This window comes from Danio aesculapii, chromosome 19 (assembly GCF_903798145.1).
Source record: "Danio aesculapii chromosome 19, fDanAes4.1, whole genome shotgun sequence".
Classification (NCBI taxonomy): Eukaryota; Metazoa; Chordata; class Actinopteri; order Cypriniformes; family Danionidae; genus Danio; species Danio aesculapii.
In genome coordinates, this window is record NC_079453.1 from 12,921,607 (window position 1) to 12,942,417 (window position 20,811).

The window sequence follows — 20,811 nt, forward strand, 5'->3', positions numbered from 1 at the left end:
TTGAAGCAAAACCTTGTTAGGTTTTACAGTACTCAGTTGGTTTGAGTTCTCTTCATTTATCGGGTTTTACTGTGTTCAAATTGCTTCGTTTACTCAAATTGATTAAGTTCACAGTACTCATTTGGATTAGTTTTTGAACTTAAATGGTTTGTTGCAATCGGTTTCATCAAATGGTCTGAAGTACCTTAACTTTTTGGATTTTACATTGTGTATTATATATGATAAACACTAACCTATCTATACAAGCTTGAAGAGTCGCGTCACGCGCGTGCATGTGTCGACAGGACTCTGAACTGAACTCGTGTACCCATGATGCTGCGGGTTAGTCGAAACTTTGACAGGGACGGAAGAGGATACACAAGCAAGCGAAAGCACAAGACATCCTCTGTCAAGTCGTGTTTAGTTAAGAAAATGTACGAGTGTCGATAGCCCTCTGAAAAAGCGCGCTGTTCGGTATGCTGTCAGCGATCTCTCGCAGTTCACGCGCATCTTGAACGCGCGGCGGAGTTCAGTGAGTGACAGGTAAGCAAAGGTAAGCGCTCTTCAACAATCCTCTCAGCCTAAGTAAAAAGTTAGTTGGAACGGAGTGTGGTCTTAGTCCTTGTCATTTATATGTGTGAGTGACGGGCCACCATACCAAAAAGGTTTCGTGATATCTGTTTCATCGCATTGAAAGTTAATGAGCAAACCTATCGCACCCTGGAGCTGTTTGTCAAGCTCGTCGACGTGCACTTTGGGTTGCCAGATCTTCTTCTATTACATGCTGTAAGCAGTAGTAGGCTACTGTACTTGACTACTATAAGAAAACCACACTATAACCATTATTGTTAAGCACTGAGCTGGGTAGAATTGATCCATTAAGGGGAAATATTTGCTCTCTGGAAGTAATTTGTATATTCGAATAGCCTATTGTTAATGTGTGTGATGTCTGCTAAAGTAAATTGATGCTGACACAAAACAAATCTTGGAAAGAATTTCAACAATAAATTATTAAATTTAATAGTACGTAAAATGAAATCCATAAAAAACTAATTATTTCAAGGCAGGGATGCAGTATTATAAAATATATATGATTGAAGACATAATGATAAGCTCTTTTTAAAAATATTTGATTAATTTTAATTATTTCCTAAGTGCTGTTTAATGAAGTTTTTTTTTTAAATACATTTTCAGCAGCCATTTTAATAATTAATAACAAATTTATTTTGCCTTTGCGATGTACATAATATTTTAATAGCTTTTGTTCAGTATACTTTCATATGCAGCTTAAAGTGCCTTTTAAAGGCTTAACTAGGTTCATTATTGGGTAAATTGGGCAAGTCAACATGGAACATTCATTCATTCATTCATTTTCTTTTCGGCTTTGTCCCTTTATTAATCTGGGGCGCCACAGTGGACAGCCAATTTATCCAGCATTTGCTTTACGCAGCGCATGCCCTTCCAGCTGCAACGCATCACTTGGAAACATCCATACACTTTTATTCACACTCATACACTACGGACAATTTAGCCTACCCAATTCACCTATACCACATGTTTTTGTACTGTGCGGAAAACCGGAGCACCCGGGGGAATCCCATGCGAAAACACGGGGAGAAATGCCAACTGACCCAGCAGAGGCTTGAACCACCGACTTTCTCGCTGTGAGGCAAATGTGCTACCCACTGCGCCACTGTGCAGCCCCAATATGGAAAAGTGGTTTGTATTTGTTTAAATTAGCAAACTAAAGCAAACTATATAAATATTTAGCTAAAAAATAAGGGAAATATTTGAAAAAAATTACAATTTAATATGTCCAATAATTTTGTCTGTATATAATAACTGTATATAATTCTTTGTCTGTTATTGCTCTTAATATTGTAATTATTACAATTGTAACATAAATATTACTAGTTATTTAAACAATTTGTTGTTATTATTTGTCTATAGGTTGTTATTAATTATTAATAGGTTATTATTTAAAAACCCACGCCAACACGGGGAGAACATTCAAACTCCACACAGAAATGCCAACTGACCCAGCCGAGGCTTGAACCACTGCGCCACTGTGACACCCTACGTACATATATTTAATTATTTTTAAATGTATGTATACTTCTTATATATTAGAATTGTTTGTGGACTTTATTGTGTTATTTAAGTTATTTTTATATAGTTATTTTAATAATGCACTCCTATTCCTACGTTTACTAATGTAGTTTTTATTAATATTCTCTATGGGAGGCTATACAATAACACAATGTTCTACTAACTACAAACGACACAACAAGATTCCAGCGATAAGCAATTTGGCTGCGCACACTAGATGTGACTCAACACGACAGAAACATTTAAATGCTATAGCCATTCATCTAAATATCAGCCACTGAACTTTCAACAGTAGGGGTTATAATCTAATTAATACACAATTAACCAATGTAAGCTCATTAAAAGTACATGAGTGACGGATGTTGTTACCTACTTTCATTTTCAAACCATTTGCTAGTTAATTAATTTTCAAAAATAGGAAACAAACGATCTTCTGCTGTTTTCAGTATGGCAATAAATGTCATGTTAAATGGTATTCAAACTCACACTGTTCACATTTAACATGGAAAAAAGGTCATAATCTGTACCTGAGGTGATCATTGTCTTGGTAATTCAAGCTGTTGTTCAGCTGCGACATCGCAAAAATAAAAAAACTGTTTCTAAAATTGAAATTTTGTGTGTCACTGTTACAAATGGGACGGCGTGGTGGTGCAGTGGGTAGCACTGTCACCTCACAGCAAGAAGGTCGCTGTATCGAGCCTCCGCTGGATCAGTTGGCATTTCTGTGTGGAGTTTGCATGTTCTCCCCGTGTTGGCGTGGGTTTCCTTCGGGTGCTCCGGTTTCCCCCACAAGCCCAAAGCTGGTAAAACATGTGCTGGATAAGTTGGTGGTTTATTCCGCTGTGGCAACCCAAGATTAATAAAGGGACTAAGCCGAAAAGAAAATGAATGAATGTTACAAATGGTTAAGTCCAAAGGTGGTTTTAATATGAAAGAATACCTTTTATCATGATCCCAGCATATATACTAATTCATAATATTTATATATACTAATTCACCAACGTCACTGTAGAGCTAGTAGTTGAATGATTTTCTAGCGTAATGTCTAAAGTGATGACAAAACAGGTTATTTTGCTCACATTTTAAGATTATAAGGCTGAACGGCATAAAATGCCATCAGTCTACAGAGATTTCCCAGTATTTCTCTGTTGCAGTCGGGAGATCACAATAATTAACTCCAAAAAAACAAAGCAGCGCCAACACTACCAGATTACTGTTGTGTTTGCGATAAGGAAAAACACTAAACACATGCGGGCATTTTTTCTTTCTTTCTGTTTACTGAACTAGTTTGTAGTAGCAAAAACAGAAGACTCATTGGAAACAAACAGATTGCCAACACAAAATACATACATTTCTGATATGTGAGCCCCATCTCACACTCAATACACTAAAAAAGCCTTTATGTTGTCCAACAGCTGCAATATTTGTCAAACTGTAGTGAGTTTATTGATCTGCTGCCACTCTATGTGGACGGAGTAATACACAAGAGTGAAGAGGCTGTTATTGCAGAATATCATAAGGCTATCAGCCAATCAGATTTAAGAACCAGACAGAACTGTTGTATATATATATATATATATATATATATATATATATATATATATATATATATATATATATATATATATATATATATGTGTGCGTGTGCGTGCGTGTGCGTGCGTGTGCGTGTGCGTGTGTGTTTCCTCACTGAATATATAGCCTATTATTGAATTCTAGCTTTTTTAATTGATTTTTTACTTTTCTGATAAACAAAATAAAATGTGGTAATAAAACGTTAAAATATTTGTGTAAAAATATGGCTGCAAAATGTTTTCTTTTATTATTTTAAATCTATTTGCATTACATTTAGTTCATATTATTTACACTAAGTGTAAAATAATTGTCAAACTATCATGACAATTATATATATATTTATTAAAATAATAATAATAAAACTGAGCAACAAAAACTATTTTAGTCATATGGTTTCAGTATACTTTACCTAACTGTAATATTAACTATATCTTGCATGCCGGACATCTATTCATCAAAGTAGTCATCTAGGACCATTTAAACACCTACTCAAAATCCGGATATTATAGCGGAGACCTAAAGTATAGCATAGCCTTGATATACTACATTATAAGTGACATAATGTCCCAATGTCCATACTAACCCTTAAACGGAGATGGCATCAAAGTGTGAAAGTGCCTTTGTTGATTTATTGATCAGATGTGATTGTTTTTCGCCAGCGCACTCTGATGTGTGTGTAAAAGAGCGAAAGTAAATGGTAATCTCAGACCGTTGAAGTGTTTGCTGAGTAAAGAGATCTGCTTGTCTGTAACAGTGGCTGCAGTTTGTAAGTGAATAATTCAGATCTCTGCTACACTGTAAAAAAATTCCACACAATTCCTCCATGTTGTTCCAACACAAATTGATTAAGTTAACTTAATAGTTTGTTTGTTTTTTTTTTGTTTTTTACAAATTTAGGTGGATTAAACATAAAACAGTTAAGTTTTCCCAAAAGAAAACGTAAGACTTGTGTTGTTTCAGCTCATTTTAAATAAGTAGTTTGAACAAGCAGCAAAAGTTAGTTATTTTTTGAGTGTACACTGTTCCACACAATTGCTTCATGTTGTCCCAACAGAAATCAGTTAACACAAATAGTTTTTACAATTTTAAGTTGATTGAACTTTTAAATTTTTTCAATTTTAAGTTAATTGAAAACAATTATGTTGTCCCCCAAAAAACTTAAGAATTGTGTTGGTTCAGATCAATTGTAAATAAGACGTTTTATCGAGCAGCTAAAAGTTGAAGTTATTTTTTGAGTGTATAATCTGAAGCGGAGTTGGAGTCTTGTTTCTTTTACAAATTTCCGCATTTCCGCGGGCAAAAAAAAATGTTTCAATTAATACACCACTGGTCATGACTCATAACCGATTAGTCTGACTGTATCTAATCATTAAAGCAGCTCTTTTATTTGCCTCATGAGATCTAGAGTCATGGCAGACATGATCCTCATGTTCTCCTCATGTTCTGGAACACCATTTCCAGTAATTATAGCCGAGGATAATCTGATACTTTTAAAAGCTTTTCATTGAATTCTATGTCATAATCAAAACACTGACTATAACTTACAAGTGTTATGAATATAGAGTGTTCAGAAAATCGTCTCTCTTTTGAACTTTAATGACGCAAGGACTCGATTCTGCTGGAATACGCCAATGTGATCCAACATTGAGCCTTTGTATTCGCTGACACAGGCCGGTCAGGCTCTGCTTTCTCTCTCTAGAACAACAATAGTTTATATTCATGAGACTGTCACAGGGTTTTGTTGTATTGTTTGTGTTTTGTTTCTTTGTTACCTGCTCTGTTTACATTCATCTGATCATTTTTTAAATCTCCAGCTGTCTCAGGTTGTCAGATATGGACCATAAGCATGTATTCGCAGGATTACAGACTATTTGTTCGGATGTTATTTCGACTCTGAATGGATCCTCCAGTAATTCTTCACATGCTGACGCCGCTGAGCGTCTGTTGGGAGTCATGAAGCAGATTCAGGAACACGGTCGTGCTGTTGAACCTTTGATCACTGGATTTATGACCGTCTATCATCATTTCGATTTGGATGCACAGACCCCAGGAAATGGATATCGGACTCTAGTGAAGGTAACAATAGTATTTGGTGGTTGCAAATCTTTTAATAACAGTAAAAGTTTTTAGTTGGCGAGAGGCTGTAATTTAGTGGTTGGTTTTATAAATGTTAGTGATTTGTTAAACTTTTGTTAAGTTTTGTTTAATATTTAGTTGAGGTACCTACTATAAATTATTGTTATTATTTTATTTCAAGAATGTCTGCTGTGGAACAAAATTGTATTTTGTCTGATCAAAAAATGTGATAAATAAATAAATAAATAAATAAATACAGAAATAGAATATATTACAATTTTATTTAAAAAAAAACATTTTAGAGCCATTTCTCTAGTTGTAGGTGTCAGAAATGTTAAGAAATCATTCAAATATACAAGTTTTGGTGTTTAAGAAACATTTCTCATTATTGTTAAAGCTGACAGCAAAAAGTTGTGCTGCTTAATTATATATCTATATTTCACCGGCCACTGTATTAGGTACACCTGACTAGTACCGGGTTGGACCCCCTTTTGCTTTCAGAACTGCCTTAATCTTTCGTGGCATTGATTCAACAAGGTACTGGAAATATTGCTCAGAGATTTTGGTCCATACTGACATGATAGCATCACACAGTTGATGCAGATTTGTCGGCTGCACATCCATGATGCGAATTTCACAATCCACCACATCCTAAAGGTGCTCTATTGGATTGAAATCTGGTGACTGTGGAGGCCATTTGAGTACAGTGAACTCATTGTCATGCTCAAGAAACCATGATTCGTGCTTTATGACATGGCGCGTTATCCTCCTGGAAGTAGCCATCAGAAGATGGATACACTGTGGTCATAAAGGGATGGACATGATCAGCAACAATACTCAGGTAGGATGTGGCGTTGACACGATGCTCAACTGGTACTAATGGGCCCAAAGTGTGCCAAGAAAATATCCCCCACACCATTACACCACCATCACCAGCCTGAACCGTTGATACAAGACAGCATTTATCCATGCTTTCATGTTGTTGACGCCAAATTCTGACTCAACGTTTTTCCAATCTTCTATTGTCCAATTTTTGTTAGCCTGTGCAAATTGTAGCCTTAGTTTTCTGTTCTTAGCTGACACGAGTGGCACCCGGTCTTCTGCTGCTGTAGCCCATTCGCTTCAATGTTCGACGTGTTTTGCATTCAGAGAAGCTCGTCTGCATACCTCGGTTATAAGTTACTGTTGTCTTTCTATCAGCTCGACCAGTCTGGCCATTCTCCTCTGACCTCTGGCATCAATAAGGCATTTGCACCCTCAGAACTGCCGCTCACTGGATATTTTTTCTTTTTCAGACCATTTTCTGTAAACCCTAGAGAAATCCCAGTAGATCAGCAGTTTCTGAAATACTCAGACCAGCCCGTCTGGCACCAACAACCATGCCATGTTCGAAATCACTTAAATCGCCTTTCTTCCCCATTCTGATGCTGTTTAAACTGCAGTAGATCATCTTGACCATGTCTACATGCCTAAATGCATTGAGTTGCTGCCATGTAATTGGCTGATTAGAAATTTGCATTAACGAGCAGATGGACAGGTGTAAATATAGTGCTGATAAAGTGGCCGGTAAGTGTAAATACAGTTGAAATCAAAATTATTGCCTAATTAACCAAACCTGCCTAATTACCCTAATTAACATAGTCAAGCTTTTAAATTGCACTTTAAGCTAAATACTAGCATCTGGAAAATATCTAGTCAAATATTATGTACTGTCATCATGACAAAGATAAAAGAAATAAGTTGTTAGAAATGAGTTATTAAAAATATTATGTTTAGAAATGTGTTCTTCTTTCCTTTAAATAGAAATTGGTGGCTATATATATATATATATATATATATATATATATATATATATATATATATATATATATATATATATATATATATATATATATATATATATATATATATCTGCAATTTATACAACTTTGCCTTGCTGATTAAATGCATTGACAATTCTGCCATCATTTACTAAACCAGTTTGAGTTTTTTTGTTCTGTTGAACACAAAAGAATATGGTCAATGGTTACAGGTTGTCCAGCTTTCTTCATAATATCTTCCTTGTATCTTTCTAACATGTTTGAAACAAGTCATGAGAGAATAAATTATGACAGAATTTTTATTCACTACCCCTTTAATATCCACTAAAGGTCATCATTGACTGTTTTCTCTTTTTTTGATAGGTGGTTCATTCCTGTGTTATCCACATTACCCAAAAGGCCCGTTACATTGCATCAAACTGCACTGGGGCATTTTTCCGTATGGACCATAATGTGGCAGAAATGGAAGCGTACTGTAGTGCCCTGTGCCAACTGCGGGCATTACTTTACCTGGCACAGATATTACTCAATGACAATCCCAACGGTCAGCTCTATTCACAAGAGGAAGGAGGTTTAAGCGAGAGGTTTGTGCAAGAATACATCTCCATGCACAAAGCCTGTTTCTATGGCCGCTGCTTGGGCTTCCAGGTGAAATCATCGGAATATTTATCTTTTAACAAATGTTCACCCATTATTAAATGTATTTTTTAACATCACTAAAAGGTATTTTTTGTCTCTTCTCCAAGTTTTCTCCCTCTCTCAGGCCTTTTCTACAGACTGTGGTGATCAGTATGGTGTCTTTTGGAGAAAACTACAAGAAACAGCAGACTGGGCTAGGTAAGTGCAGACTTGGAGAGGCTTATCCAAGTATTTACTATTGTGTGTTTGTTTTGCTTGCAAATAGCACATCACTTAGATAGGAGTGCCATGGATTTATGTCTAAATGTTATATGCCAAGTTTACAGATTTCTACAGTCCTGTTTTTCTATTGTAATATCTGTGTTTTTGTCAATGTAAGGCAACAATACTGAGGTAGGAACTGTAATTCCTACTGTAGGAAACCACAGGCTCACCAAAATTACACAATAAAAGACTGGAGAAACGTTGCTGGTCTGATGAGTCTCGATTCTGTGAGGGTCAGAATTTGACGTTTACAACATGAAAGCATGGATCCATGCTGCTTTGTATCAACAGTTCAGGATGGTGGTGGTGGTGTAATGATGTGGGGGATATTTTCTTGGCACATTTTGGGACCATTAGTACCAATTGAGCATTGTCAACGCCACAGCCTACCTGAGTATTGTTGCTGACATTGTTGCAATGTAAGGCCCAATCCCAATTCTACCCCTTAGCCCCTCCCCCCCCAAAAAAACCTTGTTCACGTGAAGGGATAGGGATGTCCCAATTCTCTTTAACTTGAAGGCGTAGGGCTAAGGGTTGGTAGCCCTTAAAATGGAGATTTTTCAGGACCACAAGTGAAGTGATTTTAACTAATTTCGAGAGGATCATGCTTATGATGGAACACAGCTGGTCATGCATTAGCCAATTCATGATTTACCAATCAGACGATTCCTAAGTTACTATAAATGCCCCAAGTTCCATATCACAGCCATCTTCATTTTGAAGAATCCCCCGTCCACCCTTACTCCTCCTCCTTTCCTAGATGGGTGGCACATTGGCCCAGTGGTTAGCACTGTTGCCTCACAGCAAGAACATCACTGGTTTCAGTCCTTACCAAGCCAGCCAACGTGTCTGTGCGGAGTTTACACGTTTCTCCCACCGTACTCATGTGGGTTTCCCCGGTTTACTCCCACCATCCAAAAACATGCAACTTAAGTTAATTTACTAATCCAAGTCTGCACCATAGACATGCTCCTAGTAAGTAGTTATCTCTTAAGAGCAATCACTATCTTTTCGCGCTTTATAATCCATCATCCATCATCAAGTGTTAACTTTTGAATCCAAGGGGTACGAAAATTTCCCAGAATACACCATCTACAACGGCAGGATAGCTGCACACCAAAATCAGGAGATGCACAAATTGGTATTTTTTTGTCATTACAAATTTTTTAAACAAGCATATGTTTTAATACATTCATAACGGCGTTCCTGTTTTACCGTCATGCTTTAAAATAATTGCTAAAATAAAAAACGCTAAATTTAGCTATCTATAATCCATAATAATAACTCCTGTATAGTAATCCCACAACATACTTTCACATCTGTCACTCGATGACACTCGAATACCCTGTCAAAAAAGTGTAATGGCTGGGAATGACCTTTTTACAGTGTCTGCTATAATGTTAATGTTGTTTTTGTGTGTTTACATAGATGAATATGGCCACTGTGTAAATGCACAGCACAGTTACGAGCTTATTGCCACATTATATCGTTATGATAACGTGATATTATTGCCTTCTGTGATTTCCTGAAGATAAATAACAAAAAATAATGCAACTGGAATAACTACAGTAGTCACCATCATCGATCTCATATGAGTGCTTTCACATTTTTTAGGGGTAAAATTTGAAGCCCTCCCTTTCACACTCTGTTTCAAGAGCCAAGGGGAAAGGGTAGGGATAAAAAATAGAATTGGGATTGGGCCTAAGTCTGAATCTCCACACAAGCATTTCAATGCCCAATTCCTCCACAGGGTCTTAAAAAGACTTAAAATCACTTAAATTTAAAATATATAATTTTAGGCTTTTGTGTTGTTGGTCTTAAATCATTTTAAATGGGTATAAATGTTTCTTTTGTCCATGTAAAGCTAACCAATCAGTCCAGCCAACAATTCTAGATCTAAAAAAACTGAAACAAAATAAAACGTTTAACAAACGATACATTTATTAACTCTATTTACCAATTTGGTTTAATTATCTTCCTTACAATAACATTTGTTTATAAGTTTTCCATGTATTTAAAGTTATCTGAGGATGCTGACCTGGGGCCTGTTTCAATAAGGAGATTCAACCAATTCGGAGTTTAAACTTGAACTCTGAATTGATTTACCGAGAGATTAAAAACTCAGAGTTTTTGGTTTCAGAATAGCTGATCTGAGTTGGGTCAATCAACTTTGAGTAGACCAACTCAGAGTTAAGCGCACACACCGCGACTATAAAAAGGCATTATCAATGGAGGGCAGATATTATGTGTGACCATGGCAACATCTAAAAAAAAGACATCAGCATTTCTTTCACCAGGTGAACTTGATGTGCTCATGCAAAGTTATAGCAAATATGACCATATATTTAAAAAAAGCAACACCACTGCATCATTGAAACAGAGACATAGCTGGGAAAACAGCTGCTTAAGTTAATGTGTAATTTTACATTTAAAGTATTTAAATATTTAAGTATAATAAAATAAGTAATGTTATGTGTGGCGTTTATACAATTTTTAACACATGTTCCCATTTTTATACATGTTGATCCGTTTTAATAGATTTAGTGCACTTGTGTGTCTGCATCTATTATTGATCAAGTGATAGATGTTGATATGACATTTAGAATGTAAGCAGAACTAAAAACTAGTTTTTAGAATGAGTAATAATCCCATTAATCTAGCTAAAGTACATGAAGGTCAGCGAATTTAAGCTAATTATTATTTAAAAAAGGACAAGCCATTCTTGTGACTTTGTTCTTTGTGTGACTGAAATGTAGGCAATAGCTATGTTTCCATCCAAAAATATTAATTAAATTTATGTGCAAAACTGGAATAACGCATAAAAGATGTGCGAATTTAGCAGCGTTTCCATCCAATGAATCAAAAAGAACAAAATCATCATTTCCTGATTAACTGGCGCCAAATATCAACAGTAAAAACAGAATTTACTGTGGTAGAAGAAGCTGCGTCAATCTTTTCTTTATTTAATAAATGTACTTGCGCCTCAGAATACAATGCTGACACACAATGAACACGCGGTGGCCTTTGAAGCCATGAGACACGGAGAACGCTTGACACGCTCTAGAGGTAATTAATAATATACATTAATACTGAAACGGTTAAGGCGTTTTAGAATGACCAAAACAACATTTAAGATGTTTTACAGTGTGCTCAGCCTGCTGGTTTGTCTATTCACACACATTTTCATCATTATCTCTTATAACAAACCTTTTTTTAATGCACATGCTGGAATTTGTTCAGTAAAAGTGTTTCCATCTTAGTTTAAGCGCATCTTTTCTTATCGAATAAAAAGTTGATCCTACTCAGTTATGCGCATGTTTTTTATGCCTATTTTCAAAAGTTATGTACATCATGACGTTTCCATCAATCGTTTTTATGCGCATATCCAAAATGAGCATTAAAATAGGTGGGTGGAAACGGAAAGCTAAGGAGAGAAATACCGCTTCGTCTTTTAAAAATAGGAGGAGACCGACAGAAACTCTGAGTTTAGAGAATAAAACCTGCTCTTGACCAGGTTAGGTTCACAGAGTAAGTTACCTAAAAGTTTCTCTCATTTTAGGGTTAAAATACTCTGAGTTTTCACTTAACCTCTTTTCTGAAACAGGCCCCTGGACACACTGTTTATTATAGTAGTTTATTATAATTTATAAAAATTGTCTTTTTTTTTTAAGAAAAGTAATGCTGTAAATGTATATGTATATATCATGAGTTTACTTGTTTTTACACATTATTTAAAATATGTGGCTAAGAAATAGCTAAATTAGAATTTTATTGTGGCAACTAAAAATATTTTCCACCGGCCATTAGAAAAAACAAATCATTAATAATTTTTTATTAATTAAAGTCTTTAATTCTTAATTGAAGTTTTATAAACTTCTCGTCAAGTCTCATAATTATTGATATTATCATATACAGTTGAAGTCAAAATTATTAGCCCCCCTTTGAATTTTTTTAATTTCGTTTTTAAGTATTTCTCAAATGATGTTTAACAGAGCAAGGAAATTTTCACAGTATGTCTGATAATATTTTTTTCTTCTGGAGAAAGTCTTACTTGTTTTATTTTGGGTAGAATAAAAGCAGTTTTTAATTTTTTATGAACCATTTTAAGGTCATAATTATTAGCCCCTTTAGGCAAATTTTTTCTACTGAACAAACCATCATTATACAATAACTTGCCTTATTACCCTAACCTGCCTAGTTAAGCTAATTAACATAATTAAGCCTTTAAATGTCACTTTAATCTGTATAGAAGTGTCACGAAAAATATTCATAGTAAAATAATATTTTACATATTATAGTAAAATATCATCATGGAAAAGATAAAATAAATCAGTTATTAGAAATGAGTTATTAAAACTTTTATGTTTAGAAATGTGTTGAAAAAAATCTTCTCCCTGCTAAACAGAAATTGGGGTAAAAAATTAACAGAGGGCTAATAATTCAGGGGCTAATAATTCTAACTTCAACTGTATGTATGTTATTCCCACAAAATACTGCTCTTCCAGCTTTTTAAAAGCAAGTTTATTTGAGAGGTTTGCTTTATTTTCAGGCATCGCAGCTCTTTCCTTTTTTACATCGGGCAAATATGTGGTGGACCCTGAGCTGAGGGGGGCAGAGTTTGAGCGCATCACTCAAAATCTAGATATGCAGTTTTGGAAAACCTTTTGGAATATTACAGAAACAGAGCTTTTATCAGTAAGTACAAGACTATGCTCATTCTATGCTCACAAGATATGGTAAAAGTCTCAGGTGTCATCAAAATGTGTCTGTGAAGTTTAAGCTCAAAATATTAAATAACAGATTATTATCATATCGTCCTATGCTGTTAATGTCTTTTAGGTGCAAGTAAATACATGCTGTTCTGTGTGTGTCTTTAAAGGGGTGGTCCACTACGATGTCATATTTTAAACTTTAGTTGATGTGTAATGTAGCTGTGTGAACATATGTAAGGCGCTCAAAGTTCAATGCAAAGGGAGACATTGGCTTTTACAGAGTTAGCTTAGCAAAGCCAACAGCAAACGAAGTTTGGGGACTACAGAAAAATAAATCTGGGTTAATGAGATGATAAACCCTTCAGGTTAGGCGCATTCACCTTGCGCAGCGAAGGGTTGTGGCTCGAGGTGCTTTAAATTTTAAAGCAGAGAAAGCTAAAATGCCATCCGAATGCTGGCATTTCCACAGAGCTCGTTCTGTTTCTGTATTTGGGCTTACAAAGGACACAACACAAAGAGAGAAGAGCTTACAATTTAATTTTAATTATGTTCCAGAGAATTATAATAAAGAAATAGCTAGCATTTGACAAAGGACAGCTTCCAGAATCTCTCCCAGTTCAGAGCTGGATTTGGCTAAATACTCCTCAAAGGAGCAGCTTCATCTATAATAGAAGAAGCTGTGGATTGTGAGTCACAACCTGTAAGTGTTTTGTTTGTTAAAATTGATCTATTACATGCATAGTGTCCAGCGTTAATGGTGTGTTGTAGCAAGGACTTAAACAAGGATGTAAACAGCAGGAAATGCTGTTTGGCACCGTTAACAGTATAGCTACAAATTCAAATTCAAGGAAGTTCAACCTTCTAAAGGAGCTGCTGAAACAGTTCTACACTTCCATCATTGAATCTGCACGTCAATAACTGACTGATTTGGCTCAGCTACCAAATCCGGCCTCTGAAGACAACATCGAATAGTTCGGACTGCTGAGCGAATCATTGATGCAACTCTCCCTACTCTCCAGGAACTGTACTTATCCAGAGCGAGCAAAAGGTCACCCTGGACCCCTCACACCCAGCACACTGCCTCTTTGAACTTTTACCTTCTGGTCGACGCTACAGAGCACTGCGCACCAGAACAGCCCGACACAGAAACAGGCAATACATCTCATGAACACTTGATGATAATAATTGTGGAATCACTACTTGCTATACACATTTTATACATTTATACACATAAACACTTATTTAACAACACACTCTACATGCCAATTTGCACATAACAGCTGCACATATAATGTTGCATATAGTAATATACCTGTACATACACTTGTCAGTTTGTATATTTGCATTCACTACATACTTCTATTTTAAAAATATATTTATTATCTGTTTTTTTGTCCCGTCTCTGTAATTCTGTTGCACTGTAGAAGCTCTGTCACGAAAACAAATTCCTCGTATGTGTGAACATACCTGGCAATAAAGCTCTTTCTGAAATTTTTATCCACCAAATCGCTGTGAACACCCACAATCTTCAGCAGCGCTGCGGTGTCTCTCTATGCAGCCACTTTCCCTGCATTCAACATCTCAAATAACTTGTAAAAGATATGTGAATGTTTCATACTAGACTTGCACATTCTTATAACCTAAATATATGTGAAAGACTCTTGTCAGATTTTATTTTAGAGAGCAGGCATGATATTCAGCTGTGTCCTCTGTGTCATTTTCTATCTGATTCAGGCTCAAATTGATGCGGCTAACAGCTACTCTGACAGGCAGTATTTACGCAACAGGGGCAAAGCATGTGATAGTAGAGGTGTGGCGCTTTCTGGTGACGTGTAGCAATCCGCGAATCATAGCACATTATGTTAGCTGAACAATCAGACCGCCCTCTTCCTGCGGAACTAGGAAATATGACAGTCGTTTTCATGTTAGCTGAGTAGCTGTATATAATCAAAGTGAGATCTATGAAAAAATAATGCGATTTTCTACAAGTGAAGCATGAGCACACATTGCTTTGCGTCTTAAAAACACAACAAAGCCTTAAAAATACACTCTGGACCACCCCTTTAAATGTAAATCAGCTGCTGCTCATTCTGTGCACAAGCCTCATGCACACCTGAATTTTTATTGCTTATTGTTTATTGAAACCGAAGATGAATTGAATTATCACTCTGTGATATCACTGTTTTTCTTTTTTCTACCTTTATTCTCTAAGGGTTTGACAAGGATTACCTCCAGTGTGGTGCAAGTGAATGTAACACTAACTGTTCCAGCTGAGAGTCTGAGTTTGCCTCTGGCCTCTGACCCCAGTCTCTCAGTCGCTGTGAAGCCTCCGGTTGCACACTGGGGCCCTGGACCGGTCAATGTGCGCTTGATCTCACACGTTCTTCGACAAGGACAGGTTTGTGAGGTTTATAAAAAAGAAAAAAATATATACAGATGATTTCAGTTGTGAATGTGTACATCCAAAACTGCTACTTCAGGAAATAAAACACACACACACACATTAAGATATTTAAAAATTCCATTGTCAGTGTTGATATTGGGGCTTTATACACAGCAGACACATTCATGTCTCAATGACATCAAAAAACATGTCAAAAAAATCAATTAACACTGATGTCAAAAATAACCAAAACATTTCTAAATCATATACATTTTTGATGTGTTTTGATGCTAGTGTTAGATGTCAATTTGATTTTGTTTACATACTTTGTAGGCAGGGCTTGACATTAACTTTTTCAATAGAGGTGTGAACCTACACTGGTCTCACGGTTCGGTTTGGTTACGATTATCATGCCATCGATTCGGTTCAATTCTATATCTCGGTGCATTGTCGATGATTTCCATACACATTTTTATATTTTACTTCACAGGCACTGTTCACCGATGAGTGACACTGATAAACTGCAGCGGAGCAGTGTTGCCAGATTGGGTGGTTTTTGGATAGGCATTTCAGAGGGTTTTGGATAGTTTTTGGGCTGGAATCAGTCAGCTACATCTGGCAACACTGCAGCAGCGATCACAGCTGATCCATGATATATATACATGGTGGAGAAAACGCTTGTGTCTGGATTCTGGATCGCTGTAACAGCCGAGAGGAGAGGAAAAGTCACGCAGCCAGTCAAATGGGCCACACAGAGAGAGAGAGAGAGAGAGAGAGAGAGAGAGAGAGAGAGAGAGAAATGGAATTTACTTTCATTTTTTCAACTGCTGTGAAATACGTTAGGGGCTTCTACTGTAAGTGTCAGTGAAAGACTATCCAGCGAACACACGCAATGAAATTGTGTAAAGTTTCTGCGTTTTTAAGTAATTGAAACGTTGTAAATACTCGCACTCGACTCCCTCACCATAGTAAGCTACAGCAACATTGCGCATATGAGATAAATGACGTCAGTACATAATAACCGGTTTTGATTATTACTAAATGGATACTGAATTGTCCTAGTCTGTATCGCAGTGCACCGGAGAAACAATTAATTTTGACACCCCTATTTTTTGATCACCAGCCACTGTGGCAAGTAGATTTCCAGCATTATTAGCCTCTCGCCATTTTCATTAGCCACACTTCTGCTGTTGGGAAAATATATTTTATATGCATAAATTTGACTTTGACATGCTAAATTTGATTTAGATGTTGTGTTATGTCCACTTGCCTCCTCATTCATTTCACTTTTTATGTGTGTTGTGTATGAGCTTGCTCAATGTACATGAGCAAATGGGTTTTGTCGCATTGCAATTAGTTTTTATTTCACATGACTTTTCAGGGCTCAAAATTAAGGATTTACCAAATTTATCTCTGACCACACCAAAAATAATTAATTATTTGTTAGCCACAAATTTTAAATGTGTCAAAACAAGCAAAATATAGCTGGATACATGCACTTTTAAATTCAACAAAACTTAAAAAATATATATAAAAATTAAGACATTTAAAAAAGAATTATTGTCATGTATCTAAAATATGCATAATCTGTCCTGGCTGAAGATCCCAGATCACCAGTTAACTACACATAAATGGGGAGTTAATCTCATATTAAAAACAAAGTTATTGTGAAAAAAAAGAGGATTTAAACGATTTTAACAAAAATAACTGTAAGCAAAAGAAAGCAGGTAATAAAAACACACCGCGTGTGATAATGAAAGGATGATCACGTGCACAAGGTTAATGCTGGGCCTGTTATTAATCTGTTCAAAAAATAATTAAAACGAAAGCAGTAAACGCTGCTGCTTACAAAAGGATATATATATATTTTAAATCTTGAAATTGAAAGCAGCAGGACTGTGGGTGCACGATCATCGCTTTTTGTCCAGGCTATTTCAAAAAGAACCAATCGCACCACTTGCATTTCCTCTAGGCCAGATGTTTTCAAACTGTGGGCCTTTTAAGAGCAAGACATTTACAGTGTTGCCAGATTGGGCGGTTTTGCAACGGCGCGCCCCCTAGGACATTGGACACTGGACATTGAGGCGTGCACTCGAGTAAATTAAGATGACGATTTTTATGTGTTCACTAGAGTGAATCTGATTAATGTTAGCTCCACATTTAACTATCAGGTAGAGTTAATGTGTTCGAGTAAAACATACAAATGAAATAGACCAGGTGCTTTTTAAAATGAATGACGGTGAATGAAAGTAAAACCGGTGAGCCGTCTGACAAAAAAGTGCCCGTCTGGATCTTTCACCAACTTAGGAGACTCTACTGACTACTGCCTTAATAGATAATAATAAACTGTAATTAAGGTGTTTTTTTTTTTTTTTATATACTTCTTTTTTCGGGGTTTTCACCTTTAATGGACAGGACAGTAGAAATTGTTGACAGGAAAGCATGGGGAGCAGAGAGAGGGGAAGGACCGGCACAGGACAGCGAGGTGAGAATCGAACTCGGGTCGCCATGAGCACCGGAGTGCATGTGTCGACGCACTAACCACTACACCATTGGCGCCTACCCTGTAATTAAGGTGTTTATGTGAAGTGCTTTCATGTAAGAGTTTTGGGTGACCTTAACTGCAGTTTGGCAGTTTGACTTTAATTTATGAACTTTTCATTCATGCCTCCGTGACAAACAGGGGTATTAGACGCAAATAAGGAGTAAGGACTGGTGGAAGCGTGTTATGGAATTTAATAACGCTCACCGAATGGAATGGAAAAAACTTACGCATTTCACGATGTGCGTGTCTGCGGTCTTTTACCAACAGCCACGTGTGTGGATCTTGTCAGGAAATATCAAGATATCCTCGCTGCAGCCCACAGCTTGATGACATAGGTGATTGTCAACAACGTAGCAGACCTTGCTACTGTGATGGTTGGGTTTAGAATAGGGGTGGTGTAGGCGATCGTCAACTACAAAGCAGACCTTGTACCGCCCACTAAGGTAATGCTCATGCTACTGTGAACGTTGGGGTTAGGGGAGGAGAGGGTGTAGGCGATCGTCAACTATGTAATGGGCCTTGTACCGCCCACGAAGATAGCGCCCATGCTACTATGACTGTTGGGTTTAGGGTAGGGGGAGGTATAGGCAATTGTCAACTATCGCCCACTAAGGTAACACCCATGCTACTATGACTGTTGGGTTTTGGTTAGGGGGAGGTTTAGGCGATTGTCAACTATCGCCCACTAAGGTAACACCCATGCTACGGTGACGGTTGGGTTTAGGGTAGGGGGAGGGTGTATGCGATCATCAACTACCGCCCACTAAGGTAACACCCATGCTACTGTGATGGTTGGGTTTAGGGTAGGGGGAGGGTGTATGCGATCCTCAACTACCGCCCACTAAGGTAACACCCATGCTACTGTGATGGTTGGGTTTAGGGTAGGGGGAGGTGTAGGCGATCGTCAACTACGTAGCAGACCTGGTAAACTGCGTCATCAAGCTGCGGGCTGCAACTAGAACTGTCTCAGAAATATGGCGAAAAGTCCTACATGACGGTAATAGTTTGATTGCACTGTTTACTTCAATAATGCCACTAATATATGCATACTCCACATCTTAATTCCATTTCTGTTTAGTTCAGTTATGACTTTAGTCAGATTAAGGTAATCAAAAATCGCGGTTTACATGGTGACTCTTAATCAAAGTATTGTCTTAATTGTATTAAAAACTATTGAAAAAAACTATATTAAAAAAGTATTGGTGTCCATGTAAACGAACTCAATGTTTCAACCACACCGTCAGGGCTCTGTGAACTTGGTTTGCGAAGCAGCATTTTCTGTATGTACGTACATCAAAAGCAAGTAGGCTATAGCTGACACTTACTGACAGTTGAAGATGATTTACGGTTAGTCAAGTCAGGACTCAAACCATGTTGTCCTCACAGAAACAAGCTCAGCCATCCCACTAAATCAGTCAAGCCATATATCTATATTTCAATGTAATTAATGTTACGCACTTTAAACGCAGCAAGTAATATGTGAATGGTGTTTGCACATGCATTATAGTTTTGGCTCGTTGGAGGGGGGGCGCGAGTAAAATTGGCCAAACTTGCGCATGTCCTAAAAGGTGTAAAACCGCTGCTCTAGGCACGGTTGTTTTGCACAAGTAAAACGGGAGCACAAGCGCATTTTAACAGTCACGCACATCACATCACTTGTGCGCGCGACTGATCATCCTCTCATTCGGTATTCACCTGCTTTCTTTTGCTCGCGCAAACAGTTATTTTTGTCAGTCACGCTGCCTCTCGATTCTAAGATCACATTTGTACGCATATTTGGCCAAATTTATTGTTGAACCCTGCTTTTAAGAAAACTACAATTTTAAAAATATTTTCAACCAGCCATAGTGGCTAGTGGGAGTGTCTGTTTAACCCACCACAGCTGAAATCTACCCGCATTTGGCGGGTTGACAGGTGTTAATGTCAAGCCTTGATTGTAGGTATACAAAATCCAATGTAAATTTGGAATTGAAGCTTTCAGATGTCAAAATGGCATCAATGTGTGGATTTCAAATGGATTTCAAGATTTTGACCTCAAATCGATTTGCATTTTTGACATAATTTTTTGTCAATGTTAATTCAATGTCGTTTTGACATCAAGGTGTAAGCTGGAATAATGACGGAACCTTAATGCTAAAAACTTTGCTTAACATCCTCCATGTTTAACCTCTTCTCCCAGGACAGTGCCGAACTGTTGGCACTTTCTCGTCCTGAGGGTCCTCAACTCTCCCTGTCAGGGGGTTTCAATCGTCAGACAGCTCCTCTTTCTCCATGCCTGCTCATACACTTCCATGGAGGAGGATTTGTTGCACAGACTTCAAAATCACATGAGGTATGGCTGTGGCAGTGTCATCTTCTTGTATAAAGTTGATCACTAGATGTTTCTATTTGGTCAATGCTAAACACAGGTGTAAATGGGGTCTTTCGGTCACTTCCAGAGATAGGAAATACATTCAATCTGATTGCTTTGGTAGTGTAAACACTCGAATACTTTTGAATAGCATACTGTCTTCCTAATGACCTATTTTTTTAAGGTGCCAAATGTAGGTTTTTGACTGTTTTGGAGGTTTAAAATACAATCTTACGTTTACAGATATTTAAGATAGGTAACGGATCACAACCCACGGATTAATAATTTTTTAAACTTGTGGCTTAACCCAACATTTATAACAATGGCACTGTGCCTCTTGTGTCAATCAAATCACGTGT

At 37.0% G+C, this 20,811-nt stretch overlaps 1 protein-coding gene across 2 annotated transcripts in view; it reads left to right on the plus strand.

Moving 5' to 3' along the window:
- Positions 1–346: 346 nt before the first annotated feature.
- lipea (lipase, hormone-sensitive a) overlaps positions 347–20,811 on the plus strand; it is a 34,345-nt gene continuing 13,880 nt past the window's right edge. The window contains exons 1-7 of one of the 2 annotated variants that reach the window (XM_056479614.1): positions 347–532; positions 5,478–5,739; positions 7,923–8,207; positions 8,306–8,396; positions 13,012–13,157; positions 15,387–15,572; positions 20,282–20,434. In XM_056479614.1, the coding sequence (XP_056335589.1) occupies positions 5,497–5,739; positions 7,923–8,207; positions 8,306–8,396; positions 13,012–13,157; positions 15,387–15,572; positions 20,282–20,434 (1,104 nt within the window). In that variant the 5' untranslated portion in view covers positions 347–532; positions 5,478–5,496. The remainder of the gene's footprint in view (positions 533–5,477; positions 5,740–7,922; positions 8,208–8,305; positions 8,397–13,011; positions 13,158–15,386; positions 15,573–20,281; positions 20,435–20,811) is intronic. The other variant, XM_056479615.1, reaches the window with a different exon arrangement.